A 20,084-nucleotide genomic window follows, 5' to 3' on the forward strand; every position below is an offset into this window, starting at 1 on the left:
TAAGTGTGCCATTTACCCGCTCCCTTTGCTGAGGCAGCAGAACATGGGACGTGCACTTCTTACAGAGGCCTCCCTTCTGAAGGAGGGTGAACAACCACCAATAAATCAAGCTGAACAAGCACCAAGACATCAAATTGTAAACTGAACCAGCTCAGCTGGGGCACCTTTTTGTACTCCTAACAAACCTCTGCACTGGAAGCAGACCAACAGACAGAGAAAACTAAACTCTTACAACACAACATCAGAATCAAAACAACACACACAAGAAAAATATAAGAATTACAGCTCAACAATCATCCTTCTCTATTCCCATTGCAAAATAGGTCCAGGATGGCTGCAGTAGAACAAGAGATAAATTGAAAGAAAAATATGAGGACACATGCTTCACCCTCAGGACTATTTTCTTATTAGCGCATAATATTTCAATTCCATTTAAGATTCTTGTTTTTATGGTACCAGATCATTTGATTAATCTGAAATTAGTCTAAAATAACTTCCTCTGAAATACTCTTCAATGTAAGGCTTTACCTCTTGATTAAACATTGTTCAGCAAAGAACTTGATAACATGGCATCATTGAGTGTGCTGTACTAGAAATCTGGCTGAAATAATTACGGGTTTTTTTTGTTATGTCATTTTCAGAAAACTTGAAAGGATCCCAAAGTGAAAAATTAAAGAGATTGTTGAGTAGGCCTGTTCTTGTCCACCAAATGCAAAATAGGACACCTGTATAGAAACCATGTTTTTCTGGCTGCAGAACCCCAGAAAACAGCTCCTTCCCATTTCCCCCATTCTGCTCACACTCCACAAGCAAGACACAGTTATTCCACAGGATCTTTCCTCTTCTCTTGTTCTGGGTGTTATGCTTTGCTCTTTGAGGAGACGCCTTTGCATCAGAGCCTGGATGAATTACCTGTTTCCTGCGGGAAGGGATGTGTTACATTTTTGCCCCAAGACCGGGCTGGCAGTGACTGAGAGAGGAGCCCATGCTGTGACCCACCGCTGGAGAACAGTGCTCATCACTCACAGGCAGAGTAAGGACAAACAAAGGGCTGTTTGTACAGCTTCTCCCATCAGCCCTCCCTCCCTCCTCTCATCCCAGCTCCAGCTCTCTCCGGGCACATCTCAAAGGATACAGCTGCCAAGAAAGTGGAAGGGAGTGAACCAGAAGATTAAGGTAGGTTTTGCTCCTGAAATTATCCTTGTCTACCTGCTCCTTCTAGTTACAGATTACAGAATTAGAAATACATATGGGAACATGCAGAAGAAGATTTGGGAGAAGCTGTTATATTGCAGGCAGGAGGTACCATTCAAGACAGTTGCATGGCTGGGATCCAGATCAAAATTATTCTTTTACTATCTTGCTTTTCTTCAAGGTTGGATACTCCATATGAACATCTGAAGTCACTACATAAACTATATTGCCTCCCAGTGCTCAATATAATATGGAGAGAGGTGTCTTCACAATGAATTGCTGTCTTAAAGAAAACTAATTGAGGTTTCATGAGAACTCAGTTGCTGGAAAGAATCATGGTATTGATGACAATTACAAAGCAGTAATTCACGGAATTCGTTCTTAGTGGAATAGCTGCTGTCCTTACAGTGCACCAACTGTTCAAGCAAAATAGATGTAACAATTTTTTTTAATGGAAAAAATTTCTTCACAATATTATCAGTTATGAAGTTCTTGTGTAATGATTTTTTAGTAATGCACTAATAAACCTAACTATCAAGCACTAACACCTAAATACCAAATACTGAGCATTTTACAGGTGCTTGTGAAAGGCAAACTTGACAAATAAATAAACACTAAAATACATTTCATTTTGAATAAGTGAAACAATTTTAATATATATATGCTTTTGAAGTGCAACTTGTTAACCTGGCACACACCACTGGACAAACTGGAAAAGAACATACACCAAAAGTGTACACATTAATGTATTTCTTGTTTTCAGCATTAGGCAACTAGAAATACAACCTATTCAAGGGGAAAAGAAGGATATATTTAATGAAGTATTAATATTTTTAATGGTTGATAGACCAACCTAAAAATATTTCTGTTTTCCCAACTACACAGGATCTCTAGAAGTGCCGAAATACACATTTTGTGCCATTTCTCAGTTTTCTCTCTTTCTAATCCCTGAGCTCCTACTGATACTGTGTGACCTTTAAAGGACACCACTTCCATGAACTATTACCCTGCTGTTCTTGGACAAGAAGGCTGAGACTTGGGGTTTTCTCTTCAGTCTGATAATCTCTGCATCTAGCGGATCCAAGTATTAGATGGTGCCAAATAGCCTGGCAAGATCCTGCAAACACTCAGCTGAACAAGCAGAGACAGCACTAATTCCTGACTCATCATGCATATTCCCAAACTAACCATTTTTCTTTAGGAAAAGCTCCAAAATATTTCAAAGCACTTGTATTCCCAGGTGCATTTGGTGTTAAATCTTACTTACACCACGTCAAAATAATCTAAATAATTAAATGAAAAGAATTTTTGCAAATGCAAGGAGCTTATTTTTGATATTTTTATATGGCTCTACTCCTGCTAGAATTTGAAATGATAAAATCTTGATAGAACAAGCTGGTCAGGCTTAGCATGCCTGGCATTGCTATCTTTTCAGAAGGCTTTATAAAATAAAGGACTGTAAGAGCATTCTTGCTGGCAATGAATGAGTCTCTGAGCCACATTAGTGATTGGATTTGTTCATTGAATTTTCCTGACTTGTTTTATGAGAAAAGCCTATCTTCTGTGCTATGCAACAGCAGACAATGCCTTTGACAATCATTTTGAAATAAACATGCACATACTAGCTCTGTTCTTCACCCAGGCAATCAGTGACACTCCAACATCTGTTCGGCAGCACTCAGGAAAAGAAGTTGCAGCAGTGTGTCAGAGAGAGATGCTGCATCTGAAAGGTCTGCATCGATCCTGTGCAGGGAGCTGATGGAACACTGCAGCTCCTTGGCAATCCTTCATCTGCTAATAGGGACTGCCCTCCCCCAGGAAAGAAATGCCTGTTTGAAGAAAAGTCTTTTCACAAAAAGTTTCTGTTTGGTTATGATCTACAAAAAAAAACAAAAAACAAAACAAACAAAAAAAACCAAAAAAAAAACCAAAAAAAAAACCAACCCAGAGGAAATATTTAAGCAGAAACAAAATTATAATATTTTTTTCTGAATAATAACAATGTTTATCATTGGTAAAATGCATAACTGGTCAGAGGAGCTGTCTATCCATAGCTGTCCTGCATGTTGACTTTGCTAATACTGATTTTGGCACCCACCCATAGAAACCCTTCTGATGACACACTACAGCAATATCTTATTATTTTTATTAAATGGCAAGTAGTGAGTTACAGAATCACCTTAAAAACTGTAGGTCGTGATTTTTGAATCTTGCAGTTTGACAGAGTACAGAGAATGCACCTATTTTCAGGATGAATGCGCCTATTTTTCAGGAAGTGAATTCCTACAAATTTTGACGAGGTAGGCAGCTGGCAACAGAGTCAAATGAGCATTTAAGTTGAACTCCAGGTAGGGAAAGATCACCAGAATTATTAGAAATGAAAAAAAAATCACAAGAGCAAGGTATCATGAATGCCTCCTCCTCAGTAGAAGAGCACAGAATAATTCCTCCACAGGAAGCAAAGGTATAAACCCCCTGCTTCCTAATTTTCTCTTTTATGGAAACTTTCTTCCATTAAATACTTAAATAATTAAGGCAAACTATTTGAACAGAAGATTAAATTTTACTCCCTGACACTGGCATTTATCTAGGTATAGTATCAATAATTTTTTTCTCTTTAAGCATTAGACTTCTCTGAGCAGAACCCTCATAAGTAAAGTGTTTATACTCCTACAAAATAAAACCATGAATATAATAATACAGATTCTACACTCAAGTCTAAAAACACCAGGCAATGTTTACTTTATTTGAGTAGTAGTTTTGAGGTCTAAAACTAATAAAGACAATATGTTATTCAATACTGCACTCTGAGGTAATTAAAAATAGATCCCCAAGGCTCCATTACTAGTAGTTTATAGGCGTCTTCTACTAAGAGTTCCCATACAAATTCATGGAAACTAAAAGGAATTATTCAATGAATTTTGCTTCTACAACAGAAGCCAAAAAAAGCCCCAGAAGATCTTATTCTCACTTCACTCATGTTCTTTAATATATTGGCCACTTTTTAATGCTTTATTTCGCTACTGATGTTCAAAAAACCCAAGTTTAAATATAAAAAAAAAATAACCAAAAAGCTTTAAGTTTTTGCATTTTATCCCTAATATGAATCTCAATTTCCAGATTTTCTTACATTTTATTCATTGGCCAAAAAAATGGAAGATAAGATACCTATAGTGGCAAGAAAACTACCTGAGAAAAATGACTAAAAAATACAGTAGATTTATATATTTTAAATTTTACTGTTTGTTTTTCAAGGGTGATCTCAAGATTTTTTACTAAGTAGTTCATATTATAGTCACATCTACAGCTGGCATTTTTTTCCTTATCTAGATAATAGCTCTACCATCTTAACTTCACCTTTGATAGTCTTTGATTAGATATTGTCTTACACCTTGATAGTCTTTGATTAGATACTGTCTTATACCTTGTTATTTTTGGGTTAGTCCATTCTTCACCCCACAATAAAGACCGGGGCTGGCCCATAATATTGTGTCAGGGCATCAGTTCCAGAGTGCCAACAAAATGAAGGACAGCAAAGTCTTCCTTAAGTCTTACACAAGAAAAATGAGTGTACAGGGAGAGTGCTGGGCAGAGCTGGTCATGCTTTATTTTAATTTTCTGAGCAGAATTCCTGTTTAAATTCAGTTAAGATAACAGGTCCATTTTGTTTGAGCATGAGGAAAGGTAAAAAACCCACTCTCCTAATACCAATAAAAATTCAGCTGAAACATTGTTCAAAAGCCTATTTTGAAAGTGAATGCAAGTTCAAGGATCCAAAGCTTTGTGGCATGGTCAGACTGTGCAGAGCAGCACAGAGTAGCAGAGCCCACATTAAACAAAACATTGGAAAGCCTAGCGGCCAGCAGGAGAGTTTTGCAAGGGATAATTTATCCCACCTCTTAAAAAGCCAGTTAAACCACAATGACCTCCAGTAGCAAGACTCAACTAAGCAGTCTGCAGTACTAAAGAAACCCAATAAGGAAGATTCTCCCTAATGCTGTATGATACCAGAGGCCAGGACAGCAGCACGTGGCAGCATTGCAGACACTGCTTAATGCCTCAGCTTCTCACACAGCCCATGACACAGGATTCAATCAGCAAACAGTTTTTCCACAACTCTGATGGGGAAGGATGCTATTTATTTTATGTGAGCGACTCTTGTTTTGACACCCAAAGTGGCCAGGGAGGCAAGGACACACACCCAGACATTTCCCCCTGGTTTGGTAGCAATCGATACAATCACTTACATTGCCAAAAAAACACGGCCAGCTCAAAGCAATTTTCTCAAGGTGAGAGGCCAAAGAAACAACAAAATTGCCAGCATCAGAAGCCTCAATTGGCAATGAAAGGATTCCCGAGGTTGTACAGAAAGTAATGAATATCAATTCTGCTGCAATATTATTTACCTCCTAGGAGAGAACACTCTCCAGCACTCAGGCTCAAATGACGGAAACTTCACAGGAAAGAGAAACGCGAGGCAGGAAGCAAATGAGGGAAAGAGCCCTGTTCAGCAGCAATAGCGTGTCACATACCTGTTTCTCTGCAGCACCCTGCTGCGGGAAGCCTGGCCAACATGAAGATGCTCTGGGTGCTGCTGCTGGCGCTGAGCTCGGTGCCGGGTGCCCCCGCGGTGCCTGCCCAGCGCCACGCGTGCCACAAGCGGCCCCTCCGGGAGCACAGCTGCCACAGCGTCCCCGCGGGCACCGACAGCCTCCGGCACGTCCACGATGCTCTGCCACACCACTTCTGGGAAGGGAAGGGCTGCCAGGTCATCTGCTACTGCAACCTGAATGAACTGCTCTGCTGCCCCAAGTAAGACCACGCTCATTTCATGTCAACTCACATAGTCCTTCACAACTGCGCGTTATATTTCCATCATTTTTATTTCCATCAGTTTCCATACACAGAATAGGCTATCATTTTAAAGCAATTCCTCACTTAAAATTGTTTGAAATGATATCAAGATATAGCCAATTTTCGGTTACTGTCAGTTTTGAGGATTTGTTTTTCAGGGGCTCACCTAGGACTTGCTTAGCATATTTTGTAAACCTCCCTGTCCTATTAACAGGGACCTCAGCATTTGAATCACCCAACTTTTGACTCCTCTGTTTGATCCAAACTAAGAATAACTACCTCAATTCTTATTCTGAGCATTTTACAATTAAGAAGTTTTCAGGACCACAAAAAAACTATATTTCTATGGAAGAGAACTGTATTGCTATTCTAAACTGCATGCATATATGGCAGTTGAACAAGTAGTTATGTAAAAATGGCTGTTAAAGCAGAAAAAACAAAAGAGGGGCACAGGGGTTCACATATACTTGTATAAGGCAAAGCAAAGACTGAGCCCAAGAACACCAACACCCTGGCCTCCTTGCACTGCTGACAAAGTTGAACAGTGAAGTTCTCACTGAACTTTGGTTTTTGTTGTTATTATATAGAAAGAACATATCTGAGTTAAAGAAACACCATCAGCCCATACTGGTTTTAGGTAATAAAATGTACTAAGAGGTATTATTTCGTTCAGCTCTTCAGCAACATCTTTTCTTCAGTAAAATTGGATTAGAAATATCAACAGTTCAAAACTTACTAACACTTTAGAGGCACCAAATTGTGATGGCATTATATAGGCAAGCAAAAGTTATTTTTTTATATATGTTCCTCTTATTACTCATTTCTCAAGTCCCCTAAAATCCACTAAGGGCAACTTTTCAGCACTCCTGTAGGGGACTCAAATTGAATCCAACGGAAAAGACTTCTAAAGCTAAAAACTTCAAACTGAGAGCAGGGTTTAACTAAGATTTTTATCTTTCACTTTCCTGAATCACATTTTGGGTCTCTAGCTTCAACCCTTGAGCAGCATAGTAAAGCCTCTTCCTTTGATAAAAATATGGAAGGAAATACTCCTTCCATCACCCTGAGGCACACAGGACCTGCTTTGCATCTGTGCTTTCAGGACAAACTGCATTAAAACAGTATGTATGCACATGTCAAAGTCCTTTATTTTGATAATATAACCTATTCGGTAAGTTTATTTCCTCAAAGTTAAAATACCAGGGTGGAGCTCTGCCACCCATTCAGCCAATGAAGGTTTGGCCATTGCTTCCACAGCAGGCTGGCAGAGGTAGAAATGCAGGATCTTCATCCAGACCTGCAGTTGCATTTGCATTGCTGGAAGGACATCCCACAAACACAGCAATCCCACATACATGATGATACATGCTAAAAAATATCCACAGTGGGAAATGCATGTCATATTAAAGCTCTAATAAACCAGTGATCTAATTGTTTAAATACGTGTTCCTGTCTTTCAGGGATATTTTCTTTGGACCAAAGATATCTTTTGTGATCCCCTGCAACAGTTAATGATTCAAGTCTGCAAGTGAAGATAACAGACATCATTCTACAATCATGTAATAATGTTTTCAAGGGTAAAACAAAACTACACCAACAAAAAAACTTCCTTTCTAATCACAAGCCATTGCCTCATTTTATACTGTAAAAAGAATTTCCTTTATATACCTTTATAGAGTATCAAATACCTAAGAAGTTTTCTTTTCAAATCTGGTAGCTGACCTAATTTCCATAAAGCCATTTCCATGGTTTAACAGACTGTACAAGCTCTTAATGTATCCTAATATTGCATACCCCAGCAAAAAGCATAAGTCTTCTTACTCAGCACAATATCCTTAGTTAGTCTGGACAAAGAAACTTCAAGCCTAAGCCTTCATGTCGTTAGGAACATGACTCTCAGAGCAACTTCTGGCAGTGCAGCTTCCTATTCCATTACTGTCATCACACTTTTAATGCCATTTTAAGCTGAAACCACTCAATCCCTGGCACTTGTGAAGAAAAGCTCCCATGTTCTGTTTAGGCATCTTAAAATACATGCACATACAAAAGGTCTGTATTTCCATATTTGAAAGTATTTCACTGGAATTAAAAATAAAAGACTAAAAATTGACATCAACAGTACTAAAGCACACTTGGGTCTTGTGTCTACCTGGTCACCTGCCTTGACTGTGCAATCTCTAAACCCTTAAATTGCTTAATCTTAGCAGTGAACATTTAAAAATATTAGATCAATAGATTTTTTTTATTCCAGCTCTGTTTGAAATATAGTACTCCAAAGTAAGTTAAAATGCTGGCATTTTTAGGCTAGCCCTGTAAGGCAATAGCTACAGAAAACACAGAGATAATCATCTTAATATTTAAGAGGTATTGTGATCTATGAGATAGATACAGAGAGATAAATTTTGACCATTATATGGCAATCTGTATTGGCATGTATTGAGAGGTGACCACATAATTTTATGCAGTCACCTGAGCAAGCCAGACTTACAGGCAGCAAGCCTGACTCGCTGCTTTACACAAACAAACTCTTTAGCTATCAAGCCAGTCCCATGGAAAGTGTGCAGCACTGAAGGAACTGTGCAGTCATCTACCCAAAAAATGCACTTGCACTGCTCACCCAATACCCTTACACCTTGGCCCAAACTGCTATCACCAGCTTACCATGCTTCCTTTGTGTGTCAGTATAAAATATCACCATGACTGCTCTTCTTGTTAGTGAACAAGGGTTGGATACTGGGGAAGGGGGTGATTATACACAGCCAATAATAAAGTAAATCTGTGTGTACTATTTTTGCCCTACTGACTGTTTAACAGTTTGTCACCAGGCTTTTTAAGCCTCATTTGTGTAATTATTCAAGCAGAATAATTTGGGCTTCCTACCAAATAATCAGTTGATAGTAAAATAAACCCCATAACTCTGGCAACCCAGTGAAAATACCCAAAGTCAGTGCTCTGCAAAAAAAAAACAACCACCTCTGGTATGTGATCTTGTGCAAAGTCCTCGACAAGCTTCTAGGGTAGGTAAACTTCTGTTGTTTGTGCCATCTAGTTTCTACAAGAACCACATTGCATATGCCTGGCATTCACAGCTTGGCAAACAGCTGTAGCAAAAAAAAAGTTAAGGCAGATACAAGGCTGGGTACTAAAGTTGGTGGCTTTCAGTTAAAATTTCTTCCAAAACTCCTGGAAAATCCACAATCCACAACTTTGCCACTTTCCACATGCAGCAAGATAGGGTCACTTAAGTTACTATTTTAAAACTGACAAATAGAAACTTGCTTTTGTTTCTTTCCCTACTCTCCTTCCCTCACACAACTTCATCTACAGGTCCTGCCAGGCCTAGGTGAGAACATTCAACCCTGTCATGCACTCAGAACAAAACTCTTTATCTTTTAGATGTCCTATCCATGACTAGGTTCCCTGGCTTTTTATGCAATTTGCAATTTGAAGGTAAGAAGCTTGAATGTGTTCAAAGGACATTTAGCAAACAAACTGACAGTCCCTATAGTGAAATGGCCATGAAAACATACCTTCAAAGAAGCAGCAATTCTAGCTGTCACTAGCTAGATATCACTGTCCTGAACTTAGGCCAGCACTGCAGAACTGTATTGTGGAAATAGATAAAGCAGTACCAGTGAAAGAAATCATAGCATTGGGAAAGCAGCCAGTCTGAGGTTAGGGTTTATCATCATTCAGTTCTATGCAAGCCTCACAGGTCAAAAAAGGCAAAGTGAAGCATCTTAGTTGTAGTGATGCCCACAGAGTAGCAATTTTCAAAAATACTCAAAAGATTAACATCAAGCAGATTAGATCACAGACATACTGCTTTCTTATTTTTCCCAAGTTAAGGAAAAGCTTATAAACATCTGATAAGCTTGGGAATTGCAATGAATGCTAACTGGACCAGCTGAAACCATGTCCTCCTCAGCTTTAAGATGAAAACTATTTTCCCTCAGCTGTTTATTCATCCTACATGCACAGCTTTGAGCAGAAAGAAATAATTTTCCATACACCACACATTTAGATTGACACAATAGTTGCAATACAAGAAGTCATTCATAATACCATCTTCAACATCAGAGTTTTCTAAGACAATCAATTAAAAGCCTAAGTATTGCTGGATATTATTCTCCATAAGCTACCATGAGTTCTGGGTTTATTGAGAGGGGGTTATTCCTTTTAGACAGGCCTGAGCTAATCCATGCAATGGAAAAGAAGCAGTGTGCCTGTTAGAAAAGGCAGTATTGACCCCACACAGGCTCAACTCTCATTCTCCAATTAAGTTCTTAGCAGCAGTCCATGCAGACAAATGGAGAAGTCAGCAGGTAAAGGATTTCTGACTGAGTCAAAGGATTTCTCAGCACAGCAAGCTGCAGCAGTCTCTTCATCTGTACTTACAGCTTTGAAATTCAAGAGCTGCATTTTTTCCATTTTAATATAGGAGCAGGAAGGCCTCAGTGCTTGGAAGCACGTATCTCAGCAATGACACAATGAATAAACAAATCAGAAAATCCTCCAATACTTGTTTCCAAAGGGGGAAAAAATTGTTACTCAGCCATTTCTGCCCAGCTAAGAACAGAACTGGCACTTAAAACCTCTTACCTTAGGAAAAAGAACCTATTGCCAAGTCTGCTACAGTTTTTTTTTTTTTAAAGGCATTGCATCATAAGCACTTGAGGCACACTTACAAATATATCCTTGGCACGTTTCAATTGAAAATATTTTAATATTATTACATAGTTCATTAAAGCTTAACTATTAGGTACAAGTATCATAGAATCACACAATATGCTGAGCTGGATGGGACCTGTCAGGATCGAGTCCAACTCATTAAAATTACAGACACACCCATTTGAGCAACAATATCAATGATATTTATTTAAAATACTTTTGCTGAGGAAATTTGTTTCATAAGAGATGGTTTTCAAACAAATCAGCAAGGTTATGAAAAATAAACCAGACAAACTCTCTCAGGAGAAAAAGTTACAAAGAAAGCTTTTGCATATCAACAAAACCTCAGTCTTTTCATTTGCAGCCTGAGTCTCAGTCCCAACCTTTTCTGCCTAATGAATCCCACTATCCATCTTTAGATCTGGTTTGTTCTTGTCATTCTTCACTGAGTAGATGAAGTATGTTAAGGTGTCCTTTTCATTCACTGGAATTGTCCTAAAGTGGCAGCCAATTATCTATAAAGGAAGAATGCAAGGAAATTAAATAATCACTCTTACATGCAAAAACTGAAGATTCATATTTAAATGTACTACATTCAAGTTTAAAAGACTGATTAAGAAGTTTACAAAAAAGGAAATTCTGCCTCTCTTCAGAAGTCTTCAGTAGTCATAAAAAGGCAAACAGGAACTATTTTACTGATAACTCTGAACTAAATGTATGAGATTGTACCCCTAATTTCCAAAGTAAAAAGCTGAGAATTTTTTCAGGGAAAAAAAACCCTCAAAGCTATCAGAACAATCAGGGGACTACCATTACATTTGTTTAGTTAGAGCTTGAATATAACAGGTAATCACTACGGAATATCAACAGTGACAGTACAATTATGAGAGGCTACTGCTCTCCACTCAGCTTGGGAGGTGGTGTCTGCATCAAATCACATACAGAAACATTTAACACAACACAAGAATTACCAGAAATTTATAACTGAACATTCAGCTCTTCAAAACAAAGCTATTAATGAAAATTCACCATGCTGTAACCATTGAAATACAACAATCTGTAAGCAGTTCTTGAATCACTTGTCATTTCATCAGTCTTTCCCTTCATCAAAATAAACAACAGCTTTAAAAGAAAGTTGCAAAATATTGTAACTGAATCTGTTCTCTGGCTCTTTGCCAGACTGGTAGATTAAAAGGATAACGTGAAAAACATGGGACTGCTCACTTAAGCACCACAGGATATGTGTGGGATAAATGGATAAATGTTCAGCCTAACTAAAAAATGAAGAAACTTTCTAAACTCTACCCCAAAAGCATTCACAGAGAAGCAGTTTGACACAGTAATTTGAAGCGAACTTTCAGTAACAGCTAGAGCGGCGTCCATGGTATGTTGGGACAGATTACAAGGAATCAAATGTACTGTGTATTAAGGAAGCTCTGTGGCTATGGCTCACAAATACCTGCAGGTCAGTCAAATCAAGCACGTGGCAAGCTTTGCCCATGCACACCATGCAGCACTGGAATAACAAGTGCAAGTATCCTATGAGAGGTATCTAAAGCAGACCCTGCGAAACACTAGTTGTGCAGAACAATAACCGCCTGTGATTTTTCAATTCACAGTCCTTCTAACTCAAGAGCTAACCTAGATATAAGAAAATGGAAGACTGATTTTGCATTCTCACACTAAGTGGGAGCAGGGCTATTCCTTTACAGTTCAGCCTTAAGATCACCCACAACTTTAAGAGCCTTGTTTTTAATCCACACAGATTAAGGAGAGATGAAAACAGTGTCTGCACTTACATACAGCTGAATGTATCACTGCACAAAAGTGAAAAATCAGTAGCTATACCTTCCTGTTAAGATCACCAGCTCTTCCACTTATTTACATCAATATGCCGTGACTGCACCTTTGCAGCACTAAAGAATTCCTTTAAAATAGCACTCATGCCGAGCAAAGATGCTAACATACAGCTGTACTGACATGCAGCTTCAGCACTTTTGGAAACAGTAAACTCCATGTAATTCCAGTTTTCTGACAGCAGATTCCAGTGGTTTTAACAGAATTAATTATCATAGAAACATGTTTTTTCAGGCTTCTGTACTTTACACATACAGACACCTACACTGGCAGTAACTAGCTTTTTAAAGCAAAGTCTGAACCTCACCAGAACTTCACTGACAGCTCTCAGTTTCTAGTTCTTTCCAGCAGGACATTTAAGGTGAAGCTGTGATTGATGCACAGACAGAATAAATCTGTGATTCTATGACATTCAGGGGCATGAAGACCATCTTACTGCTCCAGCTCAACACTGTGTTTACAAGCAGCATACACTCCTTTTGGAAGTTGAGAGTCCCTCCTCTGGAAAGAGCTTTAGCTTTTGATTTACTTGGCTCGGGAGCTGTGGCCAGTGAAGGAAGCTAGATAAGCAGCTCCCTTTTGTTCTCCTAAAATCCAGATTATATAGGCACTTTATGCAAGGATCACAGCGCATAGAAAACCACATGCCACAGCAAGTTGCATTCTCTATTATGGGAAACACTCATACATACTTCAACAAGCTGTGCTTTGTTAAGTCCCGGTCTGGTCTGTAGCTTGAAGTGTCTTTTGTACCTTCGAAGTGTGTTTACTTGTAACTGATATAAATCAACCTAGAAGAAAAGAGGGGGAAGGGGAAGAAAACAGTCTAATATAACTGAAAAAAATTCAGTCATTAACAGTTCGTCTCGCAAAAGCATTTTGGAAAATCACAGATACACAAGTGTAAACAGTCAGCTCAGCAGATGTCACTTTGATAAAAAACAAACCTTCCAGCAGAAAGGAAAATAGCCCAGCTCAGTTTAAGAGTGTTTTGTTGTTACTGAGCATGCCTCTACCTCCCTTTAGCTGTGGACATTATTTTGAATATTGTACTCACTATTGCACTCGCATCCATTCTGGATTTTTTGTTTGCTTCCCAGTTCCAGCACAATAACACAAGCCCAATAGCAACTTTTATATAACATCTATAAAGATGCTGATCCAAAGGAGGATCAGCATCCATACTTTATATTCAGCCATTATATCATTACCCTATACTGTAATTTAAGCCATTAAATCTTATGTAGATTTCATACAAGACACCATGCACCATGAAAGATATCTGCACCATGAAAGAGCACATATTAGAATCAGGACAGAGTACAGAAGGCACAGGCATTCTTGGCTTGAGGTGAGGAAAGAAAACAACTGCTCTTGCTCTCTAAATGTATCCCTGCTACACAAGCAATAAATATGCAGGAGTTATGTGCATGGGCATAAACGTCCAAAATTCTTTCTCAATGTCATTCAACAGTTGAGAGAATTACACAAAGTCCTCTCAGGGATACAAATACACAGCCTTAATCCAGTACTCTGTCAGTTTTGAATCCTGTGTACTCTGATCAGTCACTTCTCCCAGCAACAGCTTACCCTTCCCATCCTCCCTGACAACCTAAGAGAGCTTAATCAGATGACTGAGTGGGAGAGCAGGCTCAGAAAGCAGGCTGAGTGAGAAATTCTATTAGGTCAGTTGCAATTACAGAAGTATTCTCCAAACTCACTGCATTAAAGATTGATGAAGGCATTCACCTTTGCTTTAAATTCATTTAACAGCCTCACTGCAGAACACTTAGAACAGCAGTGCTACTGCACACTTGGCAACCTGGCCAGGCCTGAAGTGAGGTCACCTTGCAAGATAAAGGATGGTATCCCTTGGTGTTTCTAAAGTTTACATGGCATTAAATTACCCTTCCCAAGCCACAGTGGGGAAGCCACCCTTGCAGCAGCTTTTCACCAAACCCCAGAAGCTACCAGTACTGCAGGAGTTTCTTTTTCCTCCTGTAGGAATCGTTTCCGACCAGTAAAGATGGTCATGGCAGAGATGGAGCAGGAGAGCCTTACAACTCTTCAGAAGAATGACACTTTTTTCCTTAGCAAACTGGGTAATAATTGAAAATAAAGGTGGTCAAGGGCAAACAAGTATCTAAGGCATACAGGAATTACAAGGAATGAACATACTGCCCTTGTCCAAACAGCCAGCTGACACTCCTCAAAAACAGTTCCCAGTTTTCTTTTTTGTAAGACTACTGTTAAGGGAAAAAAAAGCTTGTTTTCTTGTTCTGGAGATATCCATCAGTTGTGACATGTTTTATAATCCTGGCATAAGAAAACAAAACAGGCTTCCAGGAGAGCTGCAATTACACAGTGTCAGAGAGCTACCTGAAGTCACTCACAGCACTAGCTTTAGACAGAACTTTCCAAGAAACAATCCCAGATATTTAACAGACAGACAACACCACCCAGCATCAAACTACTTGCAATCTCCCAAAATCCTCTTAGCCTCCTCCAGACAGGAGCCTCGTGCCTAAAGGCACAGATTCCTGCACAAAGTTTCCTGCTTACTTGCTGTTATCTGCAGATGCTGACCATAAGGATGCCATTAAATTAACACTTACAGAGCAATTTCTGAAGAATGTTTAAACAATTCCCCTCAGAAGGGACCACGTAGGCATAACAGCCTCTGCTCAAAATTAACACACTGTGGAGCACCTGCTAAGCAACGTTGTAGCAAAAATAATCCAGAGCATGTGTAAGAAAAAGAGAGCCTTATGTTAAAGACCGACCCATTATACCATGAAAAAAGTTGAACGCTTTAGTTCCCTTATTTTAATGGGTCAGATTTCACTGATGTGCAGTGAAGAAAACAGGTTGAAAAGACACGGTGTTTCTCTACTCCACTCCTTTACAGCAGGGCTCCCCAAATGGCTCTTCCCCCCACAGCGGGGCAGAAACAAAGCTGCCATCATTAAACTCTCATCTTTAAAGTGACTAGGGCAATGAAGTAATTGCCAAGAACCATCTGCAATACATTTAGCACAAAAGGGACAGGACAGAGAAGCATTTATATCCCAAGCATTATGTGCAATTCCCTTCAGGTTGTGAGCGCCTGCAAAACATAAGAGCTCCACGGTATGTGGCAAAGCGCTAAGGAGGAGGAAGCTGAAAACAGTAGATTTCTGAGAGAACCATCAGACACTTAAAAATAGACTCTTGTTCATTGTACTCTGCACCATTTAATCACAAAACATTCCACAAAACTCAGTTCAATTCTGTTGTATTAAAAACAATGCAAATCAAAGATCTTCCCTTTCCCATATGTAAGATAAGCTGTAAAAGTGGGAGAGTGGTGTTGGTGTAGACTCGGTGTCATTAAGAAGCTTAACACAGTAACTCGAAAAACCCCAAACAACTGTTTAGCTACCTCTGGAGTGTCGATGTCTTGCACTGGTGAATCACCATCATCATCGCTGCCTTTCCTCTTTCTTCTATTTCTCACACTCTGAATTAAATTTTTGTGGAAGTCACAAATGTACAGATGTCTTGCCTAGAAGAATAAAACGGCATCTTTCAATCAAACCCACGGAGTGTATCTCCCAGACTAGAGTGCACGAAGACAGACAACCCTTAAGCACTCACAGCCACATTCACTGGGTTGAGGAAGATTTTTTACTGGCTTCTTCTAAAGGGAGAGCGTGCTGCACTGCTGCAAAGGGCCGATGCAGCAGTGCCAGGCTGTGGAGCCACGCAGCACAGCCCGCCCTCCTTCCCTCCCTCCGGCCGCGCATCGCACCGCGGGGCCGGGGCAGCACGCAAACAAAAAACAAGCGCTCCGCTTTCTCTGCAGGGCTGAGAGAGGCTCTCATTTCCCCAGCTATATCCTCCCCTCCTTGTTTTACTTCCGCTACCCGGCGTGGTCACGCAGCACACTTATTTTTACTTTCTTTCTTTTTAACAAGTTTCCCTTTCGTGGGGATCTGCACACTTTGGGAGATCTGGGCCCGTAGCAGCCCAGAATCTCCAGGTCCGCGTGTTTTGAGTGCAGAAGAGAGCACGGGGCAGCGTTGGGGACGGGCTGCACAGCGGGGCCGGGGTCTCTGGGGCACACGCAGTCCCGCCGGCCGCCCCACGCTGCAGCCCGCCTTGCCCTCCCCTCCCGCGGCACCCGGCGAGGGCGGGCGCTGCCCCGGCTCCCGGGCAACCCGGCCCGCAGGAAGGCGGCCGGCCCCCGCCCCGCCGAGCCGTGCCGAGCCGCGCAGCGCGGGGCCCGATGGCTGCCGAGCGGAAGATGGAGCGGCACGGCAGGAGACGTGCGGCGCTGCAACACGAGGCGGGGCGGCGAGCGCGGCCCTCGCCAGCAACACAGACAAACTAGCGCGCCGGAGCCATGCAGGCTGCGCTCCGCTCCGGCCGGCAGCGGCGCTTCCCGGCCACGCTCAGCCCTCTCCGGCTACAGCGGGGCACACGCAGTCGGTGCCCGGGCTCCTGGGGCTAGAGGGGACCCCAAGGGCAGGCAGGAAAGGCGGGCGCTGTCCCCCGCCCGGAGGGACTTTCAGCCAGCGCTCTTGCCGCCCCAGCCAAACTCGGCTGTGCTACGGCAAAGAGCTGGGAAGGGGGAACGAACACTTCCCCGCCGCCAAACACCCCTCCTTCCCCACTAAACTTGATTAAAAGTCCCCCGGCCAACTAAGACACAGACGCAGCGACCTACCAGCCGCTTTTGTCCGCCCGCCCCGCCGGCTGCCCTGGCGCGTCCTCCCCTCGGGGACTTACGCTCTTGTCCAGCTCGATCTTCACCTTCTTCTGCGAAATGCTCTTCTGGATGCGCTTGCTGAAGCTGGCGTTGCCGGCGGCGCGGCCGCATCGCTCCCCCTCCTCCCGCAGGCAGCACAGCTGCCCGGCCCCGGGGCCGCTCGCGCACCCGCCGCCCGCCGAGCCCGCGGCGGCGACGGCGGCCGGACCCAGCCCCGGCGGCGCTGGCGGCGGCGGCACCTCCACGGCGGAGCCCGCACTGCCCACCACCGGCGCGGCGGCGGGGTCTGCCCCGCGCTGGGTCACCTCCTCGGGGGCGAAGCCGTTCATACCCGGCGCCACCGCCGCGGCCGGCAGGATCCCGCCCCGCACCAAACTTCCCCGGCGATGCGCCGCGGCCCGGCGGGGGGCTCCCCGCTCCCTGCCTGCCTCGCTTCAGCGGCAGCACCGGAGCGCAAGCCTGCCCTGGAGGGCGGTCAGCCCACGCGTCGCGGAAAGGACTCTCCCCGCCAGCAGCGGCCGGCCGAGCCCCGCGACTACCGGAGCGGCAGCAGCAGAGCCCCGCGGGCCGCCCCACTTCCTCCTTCCCCCCCTGTCATGTGGAGACTCTTCAGCTGTTTCCTATGTAACAACAGCAACCTGCCGCCCCGCCCCGCCGCGCATGCCGGCTGCCGCGCGCGGCCCCACGGGAAGCGCAGTCCCTGCCCGGGGCACCGCGCGGCGGCGGGAGGGCGGCCCGGGCACTGCCGGGGGCAGGATGCGCTGCGGCAGCCGCTGCTTTACCCGCGCCGCGCTCCGCTCCCTCTCCCTCCCAGTCTGGAGGCTGGGCCCGCTGCAAAGCCCCGTGCGTCAAGCTCTCTTTTCCCCCCTTCCCGCGCCTCCGCCGTGGGATGTGAATATGGAAGAGCGGCCCCGGAGGGTGTCGCGGGTCGGAGGTGCCGCCGGCACGGCCGAGCGCGTCCCCGCGCTCCTAGAGAAGCGACGTGGGGCCGGCGGCCTCCGCCGCCTCCTGCCGGGTCTCGCGGCGCCTCGCTGTGCCGCGGCGGCTGCCCCTGTTCACTTGTTCTCGCTCTAGTGTTTTAGCCGCAGCCGGCACTGCTCGGACTGCTCGTTCCGGACCGTCTGTCTCCTGCCTTCCCTCTCGGCTCTTCCTTCCCTGCCTCCTTGCTTTCCCGCTGACTGTCGGCCATGGCCAGCAGCGGCTCCCGCTGCCCGAGAGGACGGGCGGGCTCTGTGCTGGGCTCCTGCCGCCCCTCTGCGGGACGCATCTCCGCGGGAGCCGCAGCGCAGCCGCCGGCTCTGCGTCTCTCGGAGGAAAACAAACGGAGCTCCGGCCTTTGTTAGAGCCGATTTTACAACACGCGTAGTCAGGGCTCCGTCCTGTGTTCCTGTGCAAAACCCTCTGAAGACAAAGGCGACTTAGAGTGAGAGTTTCCAGTTTTGTCATTTAAAAGGACTTTTTGTTGGTAAAGGTGACTGTAACAACTGAAAACCCTTGAGAATGCAGAATTATTTTCGCTAATGATGAACCAAGCAAGACCTTGCTGTGCACACGACAAGGTAAAATAGACGCTCTGAGAATACTTGACAAAAGCAGGTATTTTTAGTTTTGAGGCTTTACAAAGCTACATAAGAGATGCGTTGGCATTAAATCATTTAACAATTCAGCTGTTGACAGCAGAGTGGCAAAAGCAGCAAGCTCTGATCTACTGTCCTTTCAAGCACATTCAAAGGAGGCACAAGGAAGGGAGAGGTTTTGCTTTCCCTTTGAACTACCGCAAATATTCCTTTAAATCTCAGAAGCGGCATCTGAGCTGAGCGTGCTCAAAGCGCAATGATTTAATCGCTGAAATATTTGACCGTATCGCTTGCTGTGCATTTCCAACTTGAAGAAGGAGAGAAGTAGCAGGGAGGCTGGTGAATAATTCAAGGAGACACAGATCCTGCGTAAGCCAGAGTTCTGCCTGAGCCGGGAACACGATTATAGAGCAGTTTCAGTTTGTGCTGCAGATGGCTCCTTAATCTGATTGCGTAACCTGGTATTAGAGAATAAGGGTCGGTCCCATTGCCGCAGCTGAATGAAGGATACAGTAACTGAAGCTGCGCTGAGCTAAAGTCACAGCAGCTGTCCACGGGGCACGTTTCAGTGATTAGCAAAGGGAATAGGAGGAGAGTTGGAAAAAGTACTGAGTTCTGCTTTGTTATCAGCCAAGTTGAAGACTGTATAATACCTAGGTTATTTCCATGCTCTGCTGCTGAGCAATCTCAGGCAGCAAAAGTTTAACTGACGTTTTGAGTTTCTTGTGATTTCAAACTTTTGAAAACTGTAATAATGTTAAGATAAAAAAGAACAAAACCCCCAATAACAATCATAGTAGACGTTAAAATCTGGGAAAAGTGGGACAAGGGTGAGTTCCGGGAATTCTTCAGTGGAAATCTGGGTCATGAATAGCAATTTCTAGACTCTTGGACTATGTCTTTTGAGGTACTTTTGGTTTTGTTTGGTTTTTTTTTTTTTTTTTCAGATGGATTTGACCTTACTCTGAGCATAAAATATGTCCATCTGGGCTTGGCTGCTGTTGTTTGGTTTGACGGAAAGATCACTTGTGCAATTTAAACGTTTCTGATCCTCTTTGTACAGTTTGGGAGCAGTTAAAAGCCTGATTATGTTACCCAGCCGTGCTTGCCAAGATGCTAATTTATAAGCGTAATTTCAAGTAAAGTAGTATCATAGTTTCATGATTAGGTCACAATAAGAG

At 43.2% G+C, this 20,084-nt stretch overlaps 2 protein-coding genes across 4 annotated transcripts; one reads left to right on the forward strand and one right to left on the reverse strand.

The window, feature by feature from the left end:
- Positions 1 to 1,059: 1,059 nt before the first annotated feature.
- On the forward strand, positions 1,060 to 8,158 carry SCRG1 (stimulator of chondrogenesis 1). Of its 3 annotated transcripts, XM_064710653.1 has the most exons (4): positions 1,125 to 1,176; positions 2,837 to 2,924; positions 5,608 to 6,006; positions 7,509 to 8,158. In XM_064710653.1, exons 3-4 carry the CDS (start codon positions 5,768 to 5,770, stop codon positions 7,558 to 7,560), a joined length of 291 nt encoding a protein of 96 aa, XP_064566723.1. In that variant the 5' UTR covers positions 1,125 to 1,176; positions 2,837 to 2,924; positions 5,608 to 5,767; the 3' UTR covers positions 7,561 to 8,158. The 3 variants fall into 3 exon arrangements, with proteins under 3 accessions (XP_064566721.1, XP_064566722.1, XP_064566723.1); XM_064710651.1 differs by lacking the exon at positions 2,837 to 2,924 and having other exon boundaries at positions 1,060 to 1,176; positions 5,741 to 6,006; XM_064710652.1 differs by lacking the exon at positions 2,837 to 2,924 and having other exon boundaries at positions 1,103 to 1,176.
- Positions 8,159 to 10,899: 2,741 nt separating this feature from the next.
- On the reverse strand, positions 10,900 to 17,884 carry SAP30 (Sin3A associated protein 30). The gene is made up of 4 exons (XM_064710650.1): positions 17,347 to 17,884; positions 15,998 to 16,120; positions 13,269 to 13,367; positions 10,900 to 11,234 (listed from the first exon to the last, which is right to left on the reverse strand). The coding sequence occupies exons 1-4, from the start codon at positions 17,653 to 17,655 to the stop codon at positions 11,112 to 11,114; spliced, it is 654 nt and encodes a 217-aa protein (XP_064566720.1). The 5' UTR covers positions 17,656 to 17,884; the 3' UTR covers positions 10,900 to 11,111.
- Positions 17,885 to 20,084: the final 2,200 nt, after the last annotated feature.

Source organism: Zonotrichia leucophrys, chromosome 4, assembly GCF_028769735.1.
Source record: "Zonotrichia leucophrys gambelii isolate GWCS_2022_RI chromosome 4, RI_Zleu_2.0, whole genome shotgun sequence".
NCBI lineage: Eukaryota > Metazoa > Chordata > Aves > Passeriformes > Passerellidae > Zonotrichia > Zonotrichia leucophrys.

Coding starts and splice junctions, on each gene's coding strand:
- SCRG1 (XM_064710651.1), top strand. CDS start 5,768: ATGAAGATGCTCTGGGTGCTGCTGCTGGCGCTGAGCTCGGTGCCGGGT. Junction 6,007..7,508: donor GAACTGCTCTGCTGCCCCAA/GTAAGACCACGC, acceptor CCTGTCTTTCAG/GGATATTTTCTTTGGACCAA.
- SAP30 (XM_064710650.1), bottom strand. CDS start 17,655: ATGAACGGCTTCGCCCCCGAGGAGGTGACCCAGCGCGGGGCAGACCCC. Junction 16,121..17,346: donor AGATCGAGCTGGACAAGAGC/GTAAGTCCCCGA, acceptor TTATTCTTCTAG/GCAAGACATCTGTACATTTG. Junction 11,235..13,268: donor ACAAAGCACAGCTTGTTGAA/GTATGTATGAGT, acceptor CTTCCTTTATAG/ATAATTGGCTGCCACTTTAG.